Source organism: Ammospiza caudacuta, chromosome 18, assembly GCF_027887145.1.
Source record: "Ammospiza caudacuta isolate bAmmCau1 chromosome 18, bAmmCau1.pri, whole genome shotgun sequence".
Classification (NCBI taxonomy): domain Eukaryota; kingdom Metazoa; phylum Chordata; class Aves; order Passeriformes; family Passerellidae; genus Ammospiza; species Ammospiza caudacuta.
The window spans coordinates 8,515,478-8,537,262 of record NC_080610.1 but is presented as its reverse complement, the minus strand read 5'-3'; the positions used below and the strand labels follow the sequence as shown (position 1 = coordinate 8,537,262).

At 42.3% G+C, this 21,785-nt stretch overlaps 1 protein-coding gene across 2 annotated transcripts in view; it reads left to right on the top strand.

The window, feature by feature from the left end:
• Positions 1 to 20,699, top strand: part of ARVCF (ARVCF delta catenin family member) — a 152,030-nt gene extending 131,331 nt beyond the window's left edge. For both annotated transcript variants that reach the window (XM_058816432.1, XM_058816433.1), the window contains exons 9-17: positions 1,646 to 1,773; positions 2,703 to 2,853; positions 4,180 to 4,372; positions 5,526 to 5,637; positions 6,254 to 6,344; positions 7,410 to 7,463; positions 12,058 to 12,149; positions 14,062 to 14,175; positions 15,551 to 20,699. In XM_058816432.1, coding sequence (XP_058672415.1) covers positions 1,646 to 1,773; positions 2,703 to 2,853; positions 4,180 to 4,372; positions 5,526 to 5,637; positions 6,254 to 6,344; positions 7,410 to 7,463; positions 12,058 to 12,149; positions 14,062 to 14,163 — 923 coding nt within the window. In that variant the 3' untranslated portion in view covers positions 14,164 to 14,175; positions 15,551 to 20,699. The remainder of the gene's footprint in view (positions 1 to 1,645; positions 1,774 to 2,702; positions 2,854 to 4,179; positions 4,373 to 5,525; positions 5,638 to 6,253; positions 6,345 to 7,409; positions 7,464 to 12,057; positions 12,150 to 14,061; positions 14,176 to 15,550) is intronic.
• Positions 20,700 to 21,785: the final 1,086 nt, after the last annotated feature.

Below are 21,785 nucleotides of genomic sequence, written 5' to 3'. Positions count from 1 at the left end.
GATGGTGTTTGCTTGCTTTCAGTGGGATAAGTACCTGCTGTACAGCCAGAGGGTTAACACAGCTTGTGTTCATAGACAGTGTTAGAGGGCTGAGTTCTGAGGTCTTGACTCAAAAAGCCACAGAGCCATATGAAGGATGTGGAGAAATACTTTCATTTAAAATCAAGGCTCTTATTTCAGGAAGCCTTCAGCAACAGGGAAGAAAAAATATATCTCCACTGGATAGGACAGCATTGCTCGAAGATGTCTAAAATATGATAGTCTGTGATGTGTGTATGAGAGATGGGTGATTTTGAAAAGAAAGTGCTGAAGAGAGAAAGTGATTTGTGTTTGGAGGTTTCCTGTCTTACTAGTGGTAAACTTGCTTTGAATTATGCTATAATTCTAGGACAGCATCTTGTTATGTGAAGAACATTCTTTTCATGCGTACAAATAATAAAAATTATTTTGCTCAAAACAAGCTTGAAACTGCCTCTTTGCTCAGGCTTCTTCACACCTTTATGCTTTCTTTGATGTCATGTTTTACTAGAAATCCTCTCCTAGGTAATGCTTACTGCATTACCTAATGCTTCCTTACTGCAAACATCCCAAAGGCCACCAGAGCAGCTACAGTGACTACACATGAGTCACGTTGACCAGAGCTTGCTTGTGCCCTCGTGCACTCACCAAGGCAATTTAGGGGTTTAAGTTTTTTTGTTCACATAACCTGAACAGCACTTTGAGATGGTTTGTCTGGCCAGTCCTTTAAGCAGATGCTTGGCGTACTCTGCCCTTATTGATGCAGTGTGTCATGCTACACTTAGTGAAAGAAGATAGGTAAAAATTGCTACAAATTGTTCAGCAATTTCGAGTGATAGCGTTCTTGCCGAAGATCCTTTTAAGGTGGGTAGATGCATAAATACTAATCCTATGGATGAGGAAGTCAGAACAGGATGGTACTGTCAGTTACTCAGCATCACAAAAGGAAATCCTTGGCAGAGCTCTCATTCCTGTCATGCTGAAACTGCACAGCTGATACAGTGACTCTGGGATCTGCAGTGAACAGATGTGGCTGTCACAGTCTCCCAGAGTGGGACAATGCTGGTGTATTTCTGTGCTGAATATCTGAACTAGAGTCAGTGTTCCTCCTTGCCACTCACACTTGGGGGTGCTGGTCACTTTGACATCCTGCCCCTTCCTTCTGTCCCCTAGGTGTGTGCAGGGTGTGGCTGACAGGATGGTGTAGCTCACTCTGTTTGGTCCTGCTCTTTGTGTCTCTAAAAGTATTGAGAGATATTTGAACAAGGACAGGAGTGCAAGGTGAATTTGCAGCCCAGTCTAGAGATGCAAAGTAGTAATTGTCACAGGCAAAAATTGTCCCTTGTCACCACCTGCATTCTGGGCAGTTCATAGCATAGCACAGATTCCAGAAAGAACTGTCAACCTTAAGACAATTGTCAGCCTTTATTGACAACCTTAAAGTGTTGGTGTCTCCACCATTTCCAGCAATTGTGGATAGAATGTCTTGGACATGACAAAAGCTCTTCCTTCTGTGTCGTCACAGCTTTCGGTTGTTCTGTTAGGTTATTAAATAGGAGTATGTGTTTGTTTATACATTGTGTTCTCTGCCTTTCTTGCTTCTGTTCTCCTCTTGCCCCACCTGCAGGCTTTGAATTATTGTACCAGCCAGATGTGGTCCGACTGTACCTCTCCATCCTCACTGAAAGTCAGAACTTCAACACTCTGGAAGCTGCAGCAGGAGCTTTGCAGAACCTCAGTGCTGGCAACTGGACTGTGAGTGTAGTCTTCAGTCTTCTTTTGTTTCCTTTGTGTAAGTAAAGAGTAAGGGGATGTCCCATTGTAGGTGCACTGTTACTTTGTACATTTGTATCTCCTTTAAAAATTAAGGAAGTGGGAATGTCAAGGAAATTAGTTCAATTTGCTGATTGAACACATTTTGCATCTTCTGGGCTGGTGATGTTTACATAGCAGAACTATGCTCAGTGCCACCACTTCAGCCATGTAAGCATTGCTTTGTCCATTCAGAAAAGCCTGGTATTAGATAGTTATGTGTTCTGAATACTTAACTTGTTGGATTGACAGTTAGCTGAGGAAACTGCACTCCAGAGTGTCCCCTAATACCCTCTGTGAAGCATCCCCAGCACTAATCAGGCAGTTCTCGCAAAGATTTGCCTGATTACTTCTAGAACTGCTCAGCAAAGTGGGACTGATAGCAGCCTGAGGGTTGGCAGGGTGGTGTTTCACGGCTGCCTGCCAGCTTATTTTAAATAATACAGGTTTGTTTGAAAAACAATCATGAAACAGAATAAAACCATGAAATTGGAGGAGGAGGAAGATAACAGATGCTTTAGATGCTTTAGTGTTTCCTCCAAGTGACCTCTTTTTTCCTAATCCAGAGGGATGTGTTTTCACACCAAGGTGTGTTCAGAACAGATGCTGGCAGATGATGCTTCTTCCTTCTGTTCCTGCTCTCTTTCCCCAGAAGCTGTAGGATGAACTTATACACCCTTTCTTCCTTGGTTCTTGGTGTACTTGAATGAAGGTTGAAGGCAATGGGATAAATCAGCACCCACAACCTAACTGGTCTTTGCAGAGAAAAAATGAGTTACAGCACTGAAGGAAATGCCAGGGGCAAGGGAAGAGCAGGTGTATGAACTCACAGTACTTGGTGTTGTTTCTTTTCCCTTGTGTGTCCTGGTCAGTGGTCCACGTACATCCGTGCGACGGTGCGGAAGGAGAGGGGGCTGCCGGTGCTCGTGGAGCTGCTCCAGTCCGACTCAGACAAGGTTGTGAGGGCTGTGTCCATTGCCCTGAGAAACCTTTCCATGGATCGCCGCAATAAAGACCTCATAGGTATCTTCTGAACTTCTCTAACCAGCCTGGGAGCTTGGAGACCCTTGAGACCTGAGGTTTTGTCCCTTGTGTTGAGGATTTGTTCTCTCTGCAGTTTCCATCCATGTATCTGTCAAGTGGGGAGCTGTCAGCTCAGAATGTATGTCCAGCCCACTCAAACAAGCTGTGGCTTGAGGGAGATCTCTAACTTGAGAGAACCATTAGGTATACTTTTTTGCAGGAGAGGAGTGTGTGTAGTAGATGTGCAGAGGGCTGGATGGGATAAGAGGTTTCTTGTCTTTTCCTTAGCTCTGGTTGTTATGGGACTTGTGCTCATAGATGTTGCTCCTTAGGCCCACCTGGTATTGCAGTTAGAGTGGGAGTCTGGCCTTTGTTTTGCTGAGCTAACCTGGGGAAGTGCAGGGAGCTCTAAAGTTGTACCTTTGGTTTTTTGCTTCCTCCTTCCTTTCTCATCCCTTTGCCTGGTGGATACTTGTAGGAGCTGGACACTAAACAACTTAATATTCTTCAAGTTGATGTTCAGCGCTGCTGTAGCTCCTATCCAAAGTGGTAAATAACATTCACCTGCCCATAAGCAGGAATCTTGAAAGATTCAGCTGAGATGAGTTTTTTCCTTTAGATGACTTCTGTATTTAACTAAGGTATTTGTTTAAACTCTAGCTTTGTCAGGCCAGGAAATTCTGGTGACATGTTTAGGGCCATCATGGCAATTGCAAGGTGAGATTCTACCTTAATATGTCAGCTTCTCATTTTAATAGTTCAGAGGTGTAGCCAGGCAAATGGTACAGATGGATATCTGGGAATGATAAAGTCCAGATTCCCTGTTTTTTCTCAAGTACTATACATGGAGAAGGCTAGCTGCACCCAGGAGGAAACGCTCTCTTACCTTTGTTGGAGAAGGTTAATAAATGCATGGCTGCCCACCTTGCCCCAGAAGGCCTATTACAGGGCTAAGCTGAGTAAACCATGTGTGTGTATTAGCATGAATACCTGGCATTAGCCACTACTGGATGCTTTTTTGCCTCAGGCTTTGCAAAATATGATAGATGTTGGCTGTAAAATTCTCAGTAAAAATGCCTTTTTTCTCTCCTCAATACCTTTCAGAATCTGTGATGAAGGACTTTATTTTAGCTTTATCAGCTGTCAATCACCTTGAAATAATGAATGAATGATAAATACTCTGTGAAGTTACAGTCTTGTGGTTTAAAACACATGCATTATAAGGGGTTTCTTCAATATAGCAAACACCATTGACTTCTATCATTCAGGTTGGAAAGCTGAAATGATTATTAGGGCTGCCTAATGGTATCTCTTCCCCTTATCTAGGTAGTTATGCCATGGGTGAGCTGGTAAGAAATTTGCCCAGCAGGCAGCAGAGATCTGCAAAGAACCTGGAAGAGGACACTGTGGTTGCAGTGTTGAATACCATCCATGAAATCATTACTGACAGCTCAGAAAATGCAAGGTCTCTGATCCAGACACAGGGCATTCAGAAGCTGGTAGCTATCAGCAAGTCAAGGTAAGTGACAGTTGAAAGCAAAAGGCATAAGAACTCCTTGCAAACATGAAAATGTCGCTATGAACAGCAGCTTTTGCTTTGTGAAAGTATTGGAGCATCCCAATGTTTCCGAGCTGTAATTTCAGCAGTTAATAGAAACAAAGTAAAGCCAGCCAGCACCTTTAAATGTACTTGATGAAAAAGGTTAATTGATGAGTCACTTCAGTCATGTTAAGATGTGCTCTCTCCTTGTCAGAATCATCTTCGCACCACATACACACTCAGCAGGCAGCATTTGCAGTGACATCATGATCTTTGGTTTTAGTTTGGAAAGCCTTTTTTCTGTGTTCCACTGCTGGAATGTCAGTGATGAAATCTGTTTCTTTTAAGTGAAATGGTTAATGGTGTGTGGTAATTGTTCTGGCCAAAGGGCTGCTGGTGGTGATTTAAGTGACAAATTTTCTTCCATTTAAGAACTCTGTTCTGACTGCTGTAGAGGAAACTTTGTTTCGTGTAGTTCCTGTCATAGTTCATTGTAGGTGTGTTTGCTGCAGACTTCTGGGAGGGTGGCTGCAGTAGCCTTCTTGGGTTGTATTGTTACTAAATATGAGAGCCACCAATAATCTACACCTGTTCTATATTATAAAAGGTGTCTGTGTACTGACTTAATAAGGAGTAGATAAAATTTCATTTTCGATTTAAAAACAGCTTACTTTTTTTTGCTGACCGAAATTACTGTGTAAGGTATTTTAAACCATGGAGCAACTTCATTGAATTGTGATGAATAGGTGTACATTGGGATGAAGGTTTGAAAAGCAGCTGAGAACATTTTTTTTTGGTTTGGGTTTTTTTTTTTCCTCATTAAATCCAGGCAGAATGGAATGTGTCTGTTCTTTGTTAATGACAGCTACAAGACAAAAGTGTCACCAGGGCTTCTGACCTGACCTGACAGTGCTTGTCCAGCAATACCTCTGAAAACACAGAAATGTGCAAAATTCATAACATTTCAATTTCTGGTTTTGTCAGCAAATACCTGTAGATATTAGGAAGTCACTGAATGATTTCACATATATCCCATTAGTTATAGGTTCAAATAATAGCTGTGTGGAGTATTAACATACAAATAGTTGGACATTGCTTGATACTTAAACTGTCATTTTATCTTGCAAATCAGCCAGTCTCCCAGAGAAACAAAAGCAGCATCTCACATTCTTCAGATGATCTGGAGCTATAAAGAACTACGAAATGCCCTTCAGAAGGATGGGTGGAACAAGTCACACTTTCAGGTAAAGATCTTAAATAGGTTCTGGAAGTGCCTGAGTGGAGATGTCCTTACTTAGGCCACCCTTGCAGTCTGTAGATCTTCGTTTTCACTTCTGTTCTTGCAGTTGAGAGCACAGTGGATTGTACCCTACTCAGTAACACCATCCTGCATAGATGTCTGGCTGTGCTTTGGTGTGGTCTTTGGAATGCAGCTTGTTAGGCTTGGGGAGTTTGCCTTCCTGTACAGCCCAAATGCCCCGATTTACTGGTGGAAGAATTAGTATGTCTTGTCTTAGTTGTGTCTCCTTTGAAACATTCTGTACAGCAGCCTAGGGCAGCCACCTCTGCTTGACATGCAGCCTCCTCACCTTTTCTTGTGGAAGGCTTTTGCTTCTTTCACAGGGCAGCAGTGCTGCCATTGAGAAAACAGGGAGAAAACTCCATCAAATTGATGTGAAAATGAAAAATATTCTGTATTATCAGAAATGAAATATATTCTGTATTAAAAGTTCCGTATTATCAACAGAAGGGGGGCTTAAGTGCATTCCATAATCTCTCCCCGTGCTGTTGGTTCATTTATTTGTATTGTTCAGTTTCCATGAGTAGCAATTTGGTGTCTGTGTGGTTTTTCTCTTGTAGTCTGTTTCTGCAGCTCCAAAGGGCTCCAAAGGTACTGCTGGCAGGTCTGGCTATGATGACAGCACTTTGCCTCTGGTGGATAAAAGTCAAGGTCGGTTCTTCTCTTTATCGCTTGTCATATAGTGCTTTACTGGTTTTCTGGATTTGCTGTGACTGTGTTACAGCACAAGGGGGTAAAAATGAACTATTCCTGTGTGCTTTTTACCCCACAGTCTCAAAATAATCAGTCCCTATTACCTGGAGATGGATAGAATTTCTTTCCTTACAAAATGTACACTGCTGATACCGTTTTCTCAACTTGGATGCAGTGTTATCAGTTTAATCTTCCTGCAAGTGGGGTTGACCTTACCCCTACTCTGTATTGGAGTCTTTCCATTTTTTAAATAAATGTGCCCATTTTGGCACAGCCTCTTCCTCTACCATGCAGGATTTTTTTATTGGAGAGGAGTTTATTCAAGCTCCAACTAATCCTATCTGTGCTTTTTCATAGGCACAGCCACACCAACACCAGTGTAGCACCAGCTTTGATTTCACCATGATTGCTGTGTCTCTGAGCCTGGCTCTGGTTGCTAAGAGCAGGATTTGTCTGGTGCACTTTCTCTGGTTTAACTGCAGGCTACTGCAGAAACAACAGCCCCACACTGCCCTGCCTGTTTCCACCCTCCCTGTCTTTGATCAAACCTGGCACATGATGGGAGACTGAGGATGATTTGGGTCAGCTTGCTGATGTGACAGGAAACTTCTTTTCTTTGTGGATTAGTTTTCTGTTGGCTCAGCAGATGCTGGATTGGCTGGTGTGCCATGAGAAGCTGCACCCTGACTTATTTTCCTTCTCTTTTACTCTGGAGAGACCAAAGAGAAGCTTGTTAATTGTGGTAGGTAGTCCAAAGCAGAACTGTGGTTTCTGTTTGAGAGAGAAAGGCCTGTATTACAGTGCCAAAGCAGAAAATACATGGATTACATGTGCTCTCTGAAGAATTTGATTCAGACTTCCCTTTCTGAATGGATAACAATGGAATAGTTCGAGAATTTTTTTTACAATAATCTCTGCATTCAGTACTTTATCAACCTCTCTGGTTTTGTGACTAATTCAGAACTACCAGGTTTTGAGAAAAGCAAATATACCTCAAGTTGTTCCAATGCTTCTGTTTTCTAGATAATGAGAAGTCGGGGAGTCGTGATATGATACCTATGGATGAACTTGGCCCAGGTAAATTCAGTCCTAGATCAAACTCTCTGTCTGTTCCAATAGAGCACACTGTCACTCACAGGAAAGTTCAGCTATTTCTCTAGGAGATATTATTTCAGATGGATAAAGCTGACATTTAAAACAAAACATTACCTCACAAAATATTGGTCATCGTCTTTTTTTTTCCTTTGTATACATGTAGAGTGTCACACCAATTTCCCCCACTACTTCATGCATATATTGGAGGTACACTGACCTAGCTTTCATTCTGCTCTTTGGTCCCTGAGGCAGCTGCATTCCGTATTACAGATCTGGAAGTCTCCAGGATTCTGAAAGAAAGAGTTGAAAATTTACTTCAATGTATTGCTTGTATTTAAATCTGTTCTGCCTTTTTTTTTGTAGGTAAAACCAAAAATAGGTTAGTGTGTGTGATATTCATGACTCTGCTTTCCATTTACCTGCATCTAAATGAGCCTGGCTTTTCCTCTAGACTGAGAAGAGCCACTGACTGTCAGTGATGTGCTTTGAGACTGATAAGCTCTGTAGTGTTAAACTTGTAGGGCTTTTTCCCTTTACCAAGGTAGATAAAGGTGCTGTGTGGTGTCTTGAGAATTTGCACCTATTTAAATGCACCTGTATGAATACCTCCAGATCAGTTTGGTACACTGCTATTAGTAACTGTGATTGAATAAAATAGCAAGTTAGAGCCAAAAAAAAAAAGCCAAGCATGTTCAGAAAGTAAAAGAACAGGTATTATATATTACCTTTTGTATTCTTGGAAAAATGAGATGCCACCTGCCATGAATCAACTGTCCATATGTATTTTGCCTTAGGGAACACTGAAACATTTGTTCTCACAATGGAAGAAAATCTCTTTGTAGAGGATTGCCTGGCAGGAATAGCTGTGTGCTGGCAGGTAGTGCAGAATGGGCAGTGCTGATTGTTTATAATCTCAGTATTAATTGCTGCCTTATGCTCTCAGGAGTTACTGGTGCAGCCCTGAGTACAAAACAAAATGCAAATTTACAGCATATGTACGGCATCAGGCAGATTCTCTGGGCCATGCTGTTCTCCAGTCTTTTTATCACCTTTAGAAGATGAGATCTGTCAAATTTTCCTGCTTCCCGCTTTTCAGTGCTTTTTACTTCCAATATGACTATGACTTTATTCTCTTTTCAGCTGACCTCTGAAATAGCACAACTTCATTTATCCAGTTTACTATCCTTAATTCCAGGGAACTGGAATAACAACATTTCATCTCTTTTCTTCAGGCTCTTCCAAATGCTGCATGTTTTTTGTCTTATGGACATATTAATATGAGAAGGCTGCTCTAGACTATATTTTCAGATTTTAACTAAATAGTGGACTGTTATGTTCTGGAGTTTTTGTTCTTTTTCCACTCTGGAATGAACTGGTCCTTCCAGCCCAGTGTTCATCCCCTGCAGAGTACATCCATACAGGACTGATGGTTCCAGAACATCCCCACCTGTCTGCCCCTCCTCTGTGGGTTCTTCTCAGTGTTTAAGCTGTCCTGGTGCCTGGGCCTTTCCTGTTAACCCACATGGGCTCTGCTTCAAGATCACAAAAAGAAAATTGCTGGTGCAGCTTCTTTGCTAATGCTGTAGGGGTTATCCTTCTCAACAGAGGAAATCACTTGGCTGTCATTGGTGAGGGAGGCAGAAGGATCCGTTCCCATCAGCCAGCAGTACTAGAGCAGTCAGGTCCCTGCTGTCTGGGGCAGTGGAACAGCCTGGGTAGGGTGTGGATGTGCTGGGAGACAGAAGAAACCCCATATTACGAGTGACCATGGGATGATCAGGTCTGTCAGGTGTCCCCACTCCAGGCAGGCTGCAGAGCAGCAGTGCCACTGTCACTGTGTGCCTGTGGCCCTGCCCCAAGCTCTCTGCAGAAGCAGCAGAATGGTGACCTCCAGTCTGTGCCAAATCCTCCAGAACTCTGTGTGTGTTTTAGTTAACCTGCAGGCACTCAGACAGGAGCACTTGGGAAGTGAAATTGTTCAGACCAGATACACAGAGTTCAAATGCCACTGTCCTCCATGCCCATCTTCAGGCATGACTTTTCCTTTCTCCTCCTTCTCTTTGATGGGTTTAGAGGTTTGACCTTTTGTAAGTTGAGAGCTGTGTGAGGGCACAAATGGACTGACACTGGCAGGCATGTATTTGGTCCTGTAATCTGTGATGACATAAAAATGTTGCTGTAGAGTGAGGGGGAGATAGAGAAGCAATAGAGATGACAACAAGCAGGATGCTGAGAGAGAGAAATAAACAAGCCAAGGATGGGACATTGCTCTATTGACCAAAGTAACTTTTGTCTATACAAGGGATTGTATTAAGTCAAAGTAATGTACTTATACCTTGGAGCAGCAAGATATGTATAGATCTTTATGCCACAGAAGCAGTTACTTCTGATTGTCTCTTCAAATGAATCTGAAATATGGGAGAAGCAGATTTCTAACTTCCTTGTAGATCTGTGGTTCTCAGGGCAGCGAGGTATTTCTTCTCTAATGCAGCCTCTTTCAATTTCTCATTTTATTTGATCAAATCATGAACTTCCTATCTCTGCTGCTGCTTATCTTGACAGAGGCATAGAACAGTGTGTGGATTTTGGACACATGACCTGTGGGTGCCAGTCTGTGTACAGGCCAGGGGCCCATGGGACAAAATGCAAAATGTGTTGGAGTTCAGATGCAAAGGGCAAAGTTCTTGAGTGTTCTTTGTTGTCAGATTACTGCCAGTGCAAAAATTGGATTTTCCTCTTGCTGATGTGTCCTGGCTAAGTATGGGAGTTTTAATTTTTTCATATTATTAAATATCTGATTTGGTTTTTTATTTTTTATTATTATAGTTTACTAATGACCTTGCTCCCTGGGAATTATCACAGCTGCCATCAGCTTCACTTAGTGGCTGTGGCTTTCTGGGGGTAGTTCAGAGGTTTCCATTGTGTCTTGGCAATTCCTTTTGGAAGTATTTGTTGGTCATCCATGATGATGCCACTACAAAAATGCAAAGTGATCCATTACATTCTTGTGAGTTACCATGAGATTGTAAAAAGCTACCACCCAGATGCTGCAAGTTTAATTTTCTGTTTTTGCATCACTGAATACATACTTTTGTGAAGTATTTTGTCCTAACTAGATGATGAATCTGTAGATTAGGACATAGCCTACTAGCAGTGTTCATGCCTGTCATTTGAAAGAGAATTATTGGTTGTGCGTTCCCCGTGAGTGCTGGCTGGGTAGCTGGGTGCAGCTGGTTTTTTTCTTTTTTTGTTCAAAAGGAATAGCTAAGAATGTCAAGCATCTTGATTGTCAACAAGTAATTGTAAGTTTAATGCTGTGTAGCAAATCATGCTTTATGATCTGTGAACTACATGTATAACTCCAAAATTCCTTAGTTATTTTTGGTCAGCATAGTTAAATCATCTTTTACTGCCCTTGATGTCAAAAATGCATCCTGCTTCAGGTGCTTGTTTGCTGGTCTGTGTGCACTTGGGTTTGAGGCACACAGAACACTGCAGCTTTTCTCAGTTTCTCAGTTTTCTCAGCTTTTCTCAGTTTAACCTGACTCTGTGTGCAGTTGTCATGTGGGCAAACAGTGCCGCAAGAAGCCCACAAATACATCACTCACTTTTCCTTAATGGCCTGTTACAGGCAAGTAACAAACGGAGAGAGAGGCATTTTCATAGTTTATGTAAAACTTTTTGTAGTATTCTAAAAACACAGTTTGTCAGGACAAGAAAACAGTAATGATCCCTCAGTTACACAGGGGAAAACAAAAGCCTACAGGGAGGTATAAATTTGGGTGTTGTTTACTCCAGATTACAATGCTGTCAAAGCAGAGCAGGCAAGGATCTATTTGTCACTGATAATGAGGGAAATTTGATGCATCACGAAAATAAATTAAGTTTTGCATTGTCTGACAATGACTCAAAGCAAAGGTTCTGAAATAATTACAGCCATTTCTTTATAGAACTCTCTCACAGTTTTCTTCCTTGTGTTCATCATGTTTTCATGCTGTTCCATAGTTGTCAGGAGAAAAGGCACCAACAGGTGCTGCTTTGCAATGAAAGCCCAAGCACAGCAGGGATTGCATTGAGATTTCTTCCAACTCGACAGGCCCTTTTTCTCAGTGCTCTGACGGGGACTCTTCCAAATTATTGTCATGTCCTGCTAGTAGTCAGGCTCAGGAAAAGTGGTAACAGGCTGCAGAGCATTCAGAGAATGAACACAGCCAATTAATCAGACTGCTAAGCAAGGAATGCAGGATTTGGGCTGAATTTGGAGCTCATTAGCCACAGGGCATGAGATGACAACTTGCTGCTTTCCTTGGGCACACTAAAAAGTGCAGCAGGCTGGGATGAAAACAGTGCTGCTTGCTAATGAGTGCCAGCATCTGGCAGTGCTATAAAAAGAAGGCTTCTCTGTTTGTTTTTAGCTAGTAAAAATGAAATTTCAGAGCTGGAGCACATGAGAAGCAGGCTGCCGGCATCTTTGGGTTGTGGTGGTTTGTTTTCCTTGCTAAAGAATTCTGCTTGCATCAGCTCTGTTTCTGCTCTTGTTTTTGCTTCATGCCTGACTGTTGTGTTTTCTCCTCAGATGGATATTCCACCATCGACCACCGAGACAAGGAGCGCAAGTACAAGAGCAGTGATAACACAGGAGATGCTTCCGAGAAGGAACCTTTAAAAGTGAGCTCCCCTTCCTGCTGAGGGTAGTTAGTGCCTTGGGAAGAAAGGATCCAGTGTCCTCAGCCAGAAACACAGGGCAGTCACTCACCAGGGGGCTGTGTAAAGGGCCTTCTTTTATTTCACATAAAGGCATTATTTTGTAATTTAGCACTTGGCTAACTAGAAATTAAAAAAAAAATGTTGCTTTCCAGTGCAGCAGCAAGTGCAGGTACTTGCTCCTGTACTCTTGTAAATGGATGAGGTTGTAAAGATAGGAAGTGTTTGTTCTGTTGCCCTTGTCCAGGCAGCATTCCCTGGCCCTGAGCTGTGTAACTGTGCTCAGACTTTGTTTTGACAAGTCTCTTCAGGTTGTCATGCTGCTTTATTGTCTTCATCATGAGAAATAGGTGTGATCTTGTGTGTCCATGTCCAGCAGTGTGGTGAATAGGACTCATTTCTGCAGCACTCATTCACAGTCCTGATGGTGGACCATGGCCATGGGCCAGGGAGATTGAGAGCGAAGAAGAGACATGCACAGTTGTCTGTGTGTTTTCTAAATACAAATTTAGACTACTTTCTAAATGAAAATAATTCTTACTTTACAAGATTTTTTGTATTATGGGCTGTGTGCAAGTGTGGCTCAGTAGGCTCTGTGTAATTTCTGTTGCACTTCTGTACCTTTTCAGAGCAAAAAGTCTGTGAATGTAAAAATGCTGTGGCCACCAGTTCTCCCTGGCCTTAATACAAGCTTGGATTTTCCCCTGGGGGAGTAATTTCAAGAAGGAAAATGAGGATTCATTGAAATAAGAGTCAGTGGTAGGAGACACTATTGCTAGTCTGCAGAAGGCTGTCCTTAATAACCTTCTGCACATTGTTGATAAAACCAGAAAATCCAGGTGATTTCTGTTGATGGGAAGCAGTTAAACTTCAGTCAGCTGAAAGACAAACCCACCATCGTTGAACAGGGAAAGAAAAAAAATGGGATTTGGAGAAAAATACTTCCCTAGATGGTAAACTAGGAAAACTGCACCAACTTGTCTGTTTTAACTTGCCTAGTCAGGCATTTCCTGCTGTGTTCTGCCTTTCCAAGAAGGTACACCCTGGAGAGTGGCTTCAATCTGCCTGGACTTTTTTTAAGCTGATTACTGAAGTCCTACAATGTGTCCCTCTCCTCCAGTTGGCAAGAGATGGTCCTGCTTGAGCCAGTATCAGTCAAATAAACTTCCTAGTTCCCTCATCACAGTTCGAGTACAGTTGTGCAAGGATGCAGCAGGAATGGATGCAGTAAGTTATATAAGAATGTTGATCAATAGGAACTTGGCAAAAAATATCTCTTTAAGGAAAATAGGATAAGATAGGAAAATTAACAAGTACTTGTTATTTTTTCTACTCAAAATTCATTAACGTGGTCCAATGCAACCCTCAAAATCACATCAAGCAGCCCTAACTCCAGTGTATGACCAAAGTGAAGGACAACCAGAGTTCAGGAGGTGCTGCTTTGCTTTTATGAGAAAGAGAGGAAAAAACATTTCACCTCAACAGTGTGTGACTCATAGCCTGTGCTGCCTCTTGGTTCTGAGCACCTGGGGGTAGCCTGAATCCAGGCTATTGTGCACAGCAACAGTAGCCACAGCCCTGCCCTCACCTGGGCACAGCTGAGCAGCTGCTGCTCTTCCTCTCTGTGCTGCCAAACAGAAATGTGGCTGTGGGGGTTGTGGCTTGTGAGCTGTGTGCAAGCTCATGGGAGGCTGGGAATCCAGGGAAGTGTGGCCTTTTGGCTGTTGCAAATGCTTTTGTCAGTATTGTGCCTTTGCTGATCTTGTTTCTTTCTCTACCACTAATTTTCCCTTGTGCTACTTTAAGCTGACTTGTTTGGTGGTTTTGTTTGATTAATCTGCTCTGTTTTGCTTTAACTCCTCGCCCTGTGCTGCAGAATGACACAAATAGGAAAAACATTAACAGGAGTAACAGGGCTTCAGTGAATCTGGTGGATGCCCGTGACATTAAACCCCAGCCTGTTGACTCCTGGGTCTAATTTGCATGCATGGTAGGTCCTTTTAATGGTAATTGGGTCTAGTGAATAACTTTCTCTTGTGCATGATCTGTATAGCTGTGGGATCTCTTCAAATCTAACTGCTAACTTACAGATAGATGAAAGTGCATTTGGAAGAAAAAAAAAAGTGGTGTTTATACTATTCAGTGTATCTTTAATGAAATGCAATAAAACACCACAGTTTGATTAAAAATAACCTGTCAAATAACCAGGCAGAAAATTAATATTGTGAATGATTAGTTGTCAGCTGAAATGTGAAATATTTCTGCTGTTAGGCCATGGGAATGAATTTGAGTATTGTGTTCCTGCTTCCAACCATTTTTCTCCCTCAATGCTCATTATAAGGATTAGCCTGAGACTTAAGAAAAAACATATCCTTGACTATTTTTGGATGTCCCCTAAGGTTCCCACGAATTACAGCAGGAAAGCTGCTGACTGTACAGGAGTTACTTTGCAAGGAGAGATGATATTGGTTACACAATAAATAGTGACCCACAACTCCCACTTCCCATTTTCTTTTTTTTTTTTATTGTGTGTCACTAAAGAAAGGTGCCTTTTTGTTGTGTTCTAGTTGTGTGCCTTTGCCATGTGCCAAGTTCCTCAGTAATGTTACCAGCCTTTCCTCGCTCCTGCCACTGCTAATCTGTGTCCTGCTGTCTTGCTCGAGTCACCCCGGTGATACCTTCTGGCACTCCGTCAGAGGATGCTGTGTTTGGAACAGCAGGTGTTGTGCCCCTGGCTATGACTAAAGGAAAATTTCAGTGACTGTCATGAAGGCACTGAGCAACTTTCCCATCAGAATGGGCAAGAGACTTTAAAGGCCCAAATTCCTAACCATGAGCTGTAATTCACCCACATAATTCTGCATGGAAATCCCTTTCATTAGTGGGAGAGAAAGCTCCTGTATGTTTTTGGGTGGTGGTGCTGGATATTTTTTTCCCTCCTTCCTTTCAGTCTAATAGAAATGCAAGGTGTTAGCAGATGGTTTCTGTTTCTGGTTGGAAGCACCTGCCCAGAGAAGGCTTTCAGCATTTTGAGGTGCTGTCACAGAGCAGGTCCTGGCACCATTGGCCTCCCACGGCTGCTCAGCGCTGCATGATGAGCCATGGTGACTCAGGCACGGGGTAGCATCAATGTGCCTGTGGTGCCTGCTTCATTCCCGCACTCTGCTCTGAGCAGTGAAGCCCTACAGGTGGGGTCCTGACTTTGAAAAATTAGGTTTGTGCTTGTTTTTCACAGACATGCCCAACAAAGGGCCCATGTGTTGGCATAGGTTGGCATTTCCAGTCACTGTCCTACAACAAGGTGATGGAGATCACCAAGGCCATGCTAATGACTGGTATTAATCAGTTCTGACTTTATTTTGCAGGGCTAAAGTCCAACCACATTTTTTTTAATTGAGGGGGGAGAAACAAACATTGAATCGACCCAGAGGATCTCATCAGTCACCACTGCCATTCAGACTGGGAGGGCTGCAGGTCCCAGGAGGGCGTGGGGAGCGAACCCACCCGAGTGCCATCGCCCGGAGCACGATGCCTTACAGCGAGACACTCTGCTGCTTAACTCCCTGACATTCCCACCAGAGACAGCCACCGCCTCCCCCTCCCTCCCTCCCTCCCACTCCTGCAAGAAGAAAAGCAAGAAAAGAGAATCCAAGCTTCCATGTAGCTGGCTGTGTTCTTAGGTGACTCTTACGTGTGGATGGTGCCAAGCTGGAGAAGCGCACATCATGGGGCAGCTTCACAGCGAGACGGGAACTGTGGCATGTTTGAAATGATACTGTAGGTGTAGCCATGAGGAGAATAGCACTTTTCTGGTTTGGGGTTCATGGTTCTGGTTTTTGTTTTGGGGGATTTCTTTTGAACTGTGACTCTTAACATTTTTGAAGGCTTTCTGAAAAATGTTTAGGTTTTCTTTATTATTCCCACAGAAGGTGCAGGAATGTTGAGTGGGTTTATTGGATTTCAATGAAGGGAGAAAATGCAGAACAAAAACTATTAAACGCCTAGTTAAATGAACTGGAGAGTGGATGACAAAATTGATGCAAGCTGTATAATCTGCTTTTAGAGTAAGCTATATCAATCACAGTGCTATATTATCATTATAATCTGGTGTACAATACTTCTGCCTTTTGAATTCTGTAATGTCTGTTTTTATTTCTACATATTGAAAAGCAGTTTATGGAAGGTTTCAGTGTCCCTGGTTCAGAAATATGTGCTGGGAAATGGAGTTGGCTGGCTTTTTATTTTCATGTTCTCAAAGATTGCAATAAGGAGCTTTTACATGTTAAATGTATCATTTTTGCATTGATTATGATGAACTACTTTTGCCATAGCTGTTAAGACATTGAAGGAAATAGGAGCTTTTTTGTAGGATGTCTCATTTTGAACACACTATAAATTTGAGATGGGTCTGTCACTTACATTTGATAAATTTTTCAGTGTTGGATCCATGTTTGATTTGGGCTAAAGATCCTGATGAAAAATGCCACAAAGGGAACTGGTTTGGCATTTTAAAATCATTGTCATGGTTTCTGTGTTCCTTTGCTTTTGAGATTGCATATTTCACGTGGTGTGAAAATCACCTGTGTGCAGCAGCTCTCCTCCAGGATGCCAAGGCCTGCCTTCTGTAGGGGAATGTTTACCTCAAGAAAATGTACTCTGCAAATGTGGTATCTGGAAATGCCGGGGACTAAATGATTTCAGATCACTGATTTTCTCCAGGCATTGGTCAAGGGAGGGCAGCAGATGAGAATAGGAAGCAAATGTCTCAGCATTAGCATTGAGAGGACTTTTGCTGATTTTACTTGGTTGCCATTGTTCTTTGATTGCCACATTTAGTTTTAAACAAGCTCCTAAAAACGGTGTGACTGGAAAGCACATCCTTGAGTCTAGCAAACATCATTTGCGGTTTTCAGTGCCTGCCGTTCCTTTTGTAACTAAAAAGGGGAAGTATCCAACAATCTCACCTCCCCCAAAATATTACTGTAATAGTAACCATTACATTTTTTGTAAAAAAAAATTTAAAAAAACTTTAAAAAAAGGCAAGTACCAAGAGCTTTGTATCTTCTTGAGTATATTAAAAATTTGACATGAATACATATATATAAATAAATAAAAAAGTCTATATATCTATATATATATATTGTTGTGCAGAGAATAGGTTAACAAAACCATGTAAAGTAGTTTGCAGGAGAGGGAAGCATTTGTTGATTCAGGGAAAAAGACTGATGCCAGAAGCTGTCAGTGATTTGGATGATACGTGTGCTGCTTTGCACGCTCCCTTTTGACCCTCATCTTCCACATACGTTGCAGTGTCACTTCTGGATCCTGGGGAAGGTGAAGTTGCTTGGAGCAAATCAACATAGCAAAGATTTGTTATTTCATCTGCATGAGAGTCCTATTGGGCCAAAGATGCTCAGCGGATCAAGGGAAGCAAAGAGAGGCACCTGTGACTATCTGTGTCGGGGCAGTGTCTCTCTGTGTAGACATAAAGTGTGGCAATGAAACCAGATACATCGTCTGACTGTATATTATATCAATGGTGCTCTTTTCATACTTGTTCTGCCAATACGCGGAGACCCTTTTAACCAAGCTACACAGAAGAGTTTTATATCACTTTTGGTTATGTACTTGGTGTATTCTTTTTGTATATGAAAGGATTTTTTTAAAAACGTTCAGTAATTAGCAATGGAACCTGCTTTGTAGCTGACTAGAACAGTGTAAGAGAAGGGCCATGCTGTCAGTCTGTCCCTGATCTACTTCAAATCATATATTTACCAAAGGAGTCTGAGAAAAAGTTCACTTAAAATAAAGACCTGACTGTTGAAAGGAGTCTCTGCTAAGACTTTGTGGTTTAGTTATTGTGCAGATATTTCAAAGCCAGCAAGAAGTTATCAGAGAAAACTGCAGGAGGGAGCAAATGAAGTGACTGGGGCCAATTATGGTCATGACTTCCAATCCTAGGTATCCCATGGCTCTTACTGGGACACTACAGGGACACTCAGAATCTGGGTTGGAGTCCACGTTCATCTGTGTCATTAATGGGCTAAAAACACTAAGGATATTGGAGAAGCAGATTCAGACCCCATCTCACTTCTCCCAAAAGTCTTTTTTTGTATTTACACTGCACCCAGAACTGTCCCTATCAGGTTAAATGGCACTGGCTGCCCAGGTCATCGTAGCAAACTGTTCTTTGTTTTCCTGGGGGTGTTACAGCAGCCAGCAGAGTTGTGAGCTGACAGCATGGTTTATTGCTGCAGAAAATCAGAGGATGGTGTGTCAAGAAGTTGGATACCAAGTTGATGGGCCAAAGCTTCCCCTGGGAATCACACATCAAACCCCTACCCTTCCCATGCCTTACATTGACAACTAATTCCCAAGTATGTAGCAATAACCCATCCTCAGCACTACTGTGGGGGGTTTTTCTTCTTGACAAACTAACTGTTATTTGGATGATGAGGAAAGAAAACAGATTGGGGGATGATTTGTATGTGAAACGATCACTTTGTATTATCAGCCCACCTGCTGAGGTCCAAAGCAGGGTACTTTGAACCAGGTCTAGTGATTTAATGTCCTTTTTGTCGGTGGCCAGGGGCTCACTGGTGGGATGTGTGCCCACCCCTGCCCTCACCTCTCCCCTTGTTGGCTCAAGTGTGACTGGCTGTTTGAGCTGTTCTGGAATGTGGGTGTATGAACCCGTAATTGTTGTATTTTGGCAGCAGGGACTGTATGTAAAGAAGGGAAAGTGGCAGTGTGTGTTGACTAATGCTGCAGTAGGGTCTAGAGTCTCCTGCTAAAAGGCAGGCACTGCTTTTTAGGGCTCAGGTTTGTGACCTCCTCTTTTACTGTTGACTCCACTGTGAAAACAGGAGGGAATCTGCCTGCAAGAGGCTGGGATAGAAGAGATTTCTACCTGCAGAAATCGTAGTGGGAGGGATGGTTGTGGAAGGAAGTGATGGTGTTGCAAGACTCCTGCTAAAGAGGAGGAGGAAATTTGATGGCCCAGTAAGGGCTGAGATAACACAGGGGCGAGGGAGACTTCTGACAGCACGTGATTACTATAGAACCTTCTTCCTCGAAGTTGGCTCGCATATCTCCCAGGCATTTTCACTGAACAAACACTCTGTGCCAACTCCCCTGGAGAAGCATCAAGTAAGTGTGCAGCAGTTGTGCTTTATGGTTCCCAGGTCAGTCAGTGTGTCTGTGGAATCCAAGGAGGAGAGCAAAAGGCAAGGCTGTAGGACATTTTGGTTCTGTTGTGAATTTAAGTAGCAGTATAGCCATACATACAACTCTAGGTGTGTTGTCAGCTTGAAATGCTCCCTAGGGAACAGCTTGGGCAGCCATAGGTCCCAATCTTCAGTGTCTTCTGTTCTGGCATAACTGCTGCCTATCCCAGATCTGTTCTCACATGCTCAGACCTGGTTCTGAATGTGCTTCTATCAGAAAAGCAAATCTGGTCTCTGTTGCCAAGATGCCCCTGGGACTAGGAACTGACTTGCTGTCAGGACCCATGAAGAAAGCCAGGGGTGGCATGTCTGTTACAGCAGTTTCCTAAGTTGGCGCCAGCTCTGAGGAGCAGTTTCAGTAATGCTTTCTAGCAGGAAAGCCTTGTGCTAGGCAAAGCAGTTTTCACTCCTAGAGCAGTTTCATGAGACTGAAGGTGGTGAGTTACCTTCTGTTACCTGCCTTAAGGTTGAGCATGGGCTCAGCTACCTGTGAGAGAGGTGCACGTCAAACCCTTGAGCAAGCAAAGCTTCAGAAGCCAAGTGGGCACATAAGAGTGGTTATAGCCTCATCTGCTGAGCCGCTGCTGGCTCAGTGAAACCTACAATGTGCCAATACTTTCAGCCAGCAGGTTTGTGCTGTTGGGGTGGAGTTTTTGAAGGTGTTTATATAGGTGTAGTTTTTTGCAAAATTTCTTTATGATACCCCTAAAATCTGGTGTTTCCTTATCTTTGACAGAGAAAATCTCTGATTTACTGATACAGTAACTAACCTAGTGCATTTAAGGGGAAGATATTATGAGCCTTTGTTTTCTGTTAAAAGTTTGACATCAGGGTAGGATGATCTGAAGTCCAAGGTGAGGAGGAAGATGGTGCAGATACTACAAGGCCTGCCAATCTGGTTCTTACTGTTCAGAAAAAAACAAAATAACTAGACTAAGAAGCTTACTGGTAATTAGTAGCTAATGTGTTTGTAACTATCATGTGCCTTAAAATTTTCATGGTAGGAGAATTTAAAAAAATCAACAATGTGTTTTCTGTAATAACTGCTCAACATTCTCTCTGTAGATTAGACTGGTGGGATTTTGCATTGTATTTACACTGTACTATAAACTGAAACAGAATGGTTTGATTTTACAAGTATGGAGAGGAAAAAAAGGTGGATTATGCTTTTCATAGAACAAATATTACCGTGACAGAATGTATTATTATTATGATAGGATCTTTCCATAATGCAGACAAGTAGAATGCTTGTTAGAAACCAGGTATGTAGGATAACAGTTTGGTGTGTTTTCAATAAACCATGCCTGGAAAGAATACATGTGCCATTGGTTATCTTTTTGTTACATCAGGTATCTCAAATATTCTTTGGCTTTTGCAGCAGCAGTTTTCTGTGGCAGGGGATTATTCAACCCTAGCTCAGGTCAATACTCTGTGTTAGCAAAAGGTCAGTGGTAATGACAGGCAATTGAAATATCCTATAAATGAGTAAAGCTGAACATTTTTTTACTCATTGCCATATGCTGGAGTTGTAGCATGACCCTGGACTGTAGATCATGGAGTTTTTTGGTTTTTTTTAATATACAGACATATTTCTGTGGGAAAAACATCTGCATCACTGTTCAAGGGCCAGCATGTCTGTGAGCACAGAACTTGCTGATATCTTTTCCATTTGGAAAGTTACTAACCTCAACTAAGTCATAAAATCTATGTAACTTTACAAAGATTGCACATTTCTGAAATGTGTGTAAGAAAACCAAATTGTAGTAATGTATGAGGTTTCGTTGACACAAGAAATTGTTACTTTGAAGATGTGCCAAATAACTTACATTTGGTACTGTGGAAGGGAAGAAAATCCACATAATGAAGAGTCACCCATATAAGGCAACTGCCAGTTACCAACAGATATTCATTCTCTTGAGGACTGTCTCATCTGTGTTTGTGAGATCAGTGACTGGCACACCTAAACACACCATATTCACCACCGTGCCTTTATGAAGCCTGACAAAACCCAATTAATCTCCACAGAATGTTCTGCAAGGTCTTAGAAAATGGAGGTCAGTTTTTCTGAGTGAAAGGTTGATGAATCATTGCCAGTAACAGAGTTTGCCATAGGAGAATTCCTGATTGTACCATTCATAGCACTGTAAGGTTTCATTTACATGCAAATGTTAGCAAACAGAGCTTGGAAGGTCATCTCCAGCTTACCTTCCCTCCTTATTTCAGATGTTTTAAATGCATCCCCAGGTGTTTTGTAAAATCATCTCTGGATCTGTTCTTGCAGCTGGAGGATTCAGTTTCACAAGTGCTGTGGTAAGATGTGGGCTCCTGGACTTAGCATCCTGCAGCTCGGTGTCATCGTTCTTCCACTGCAGTG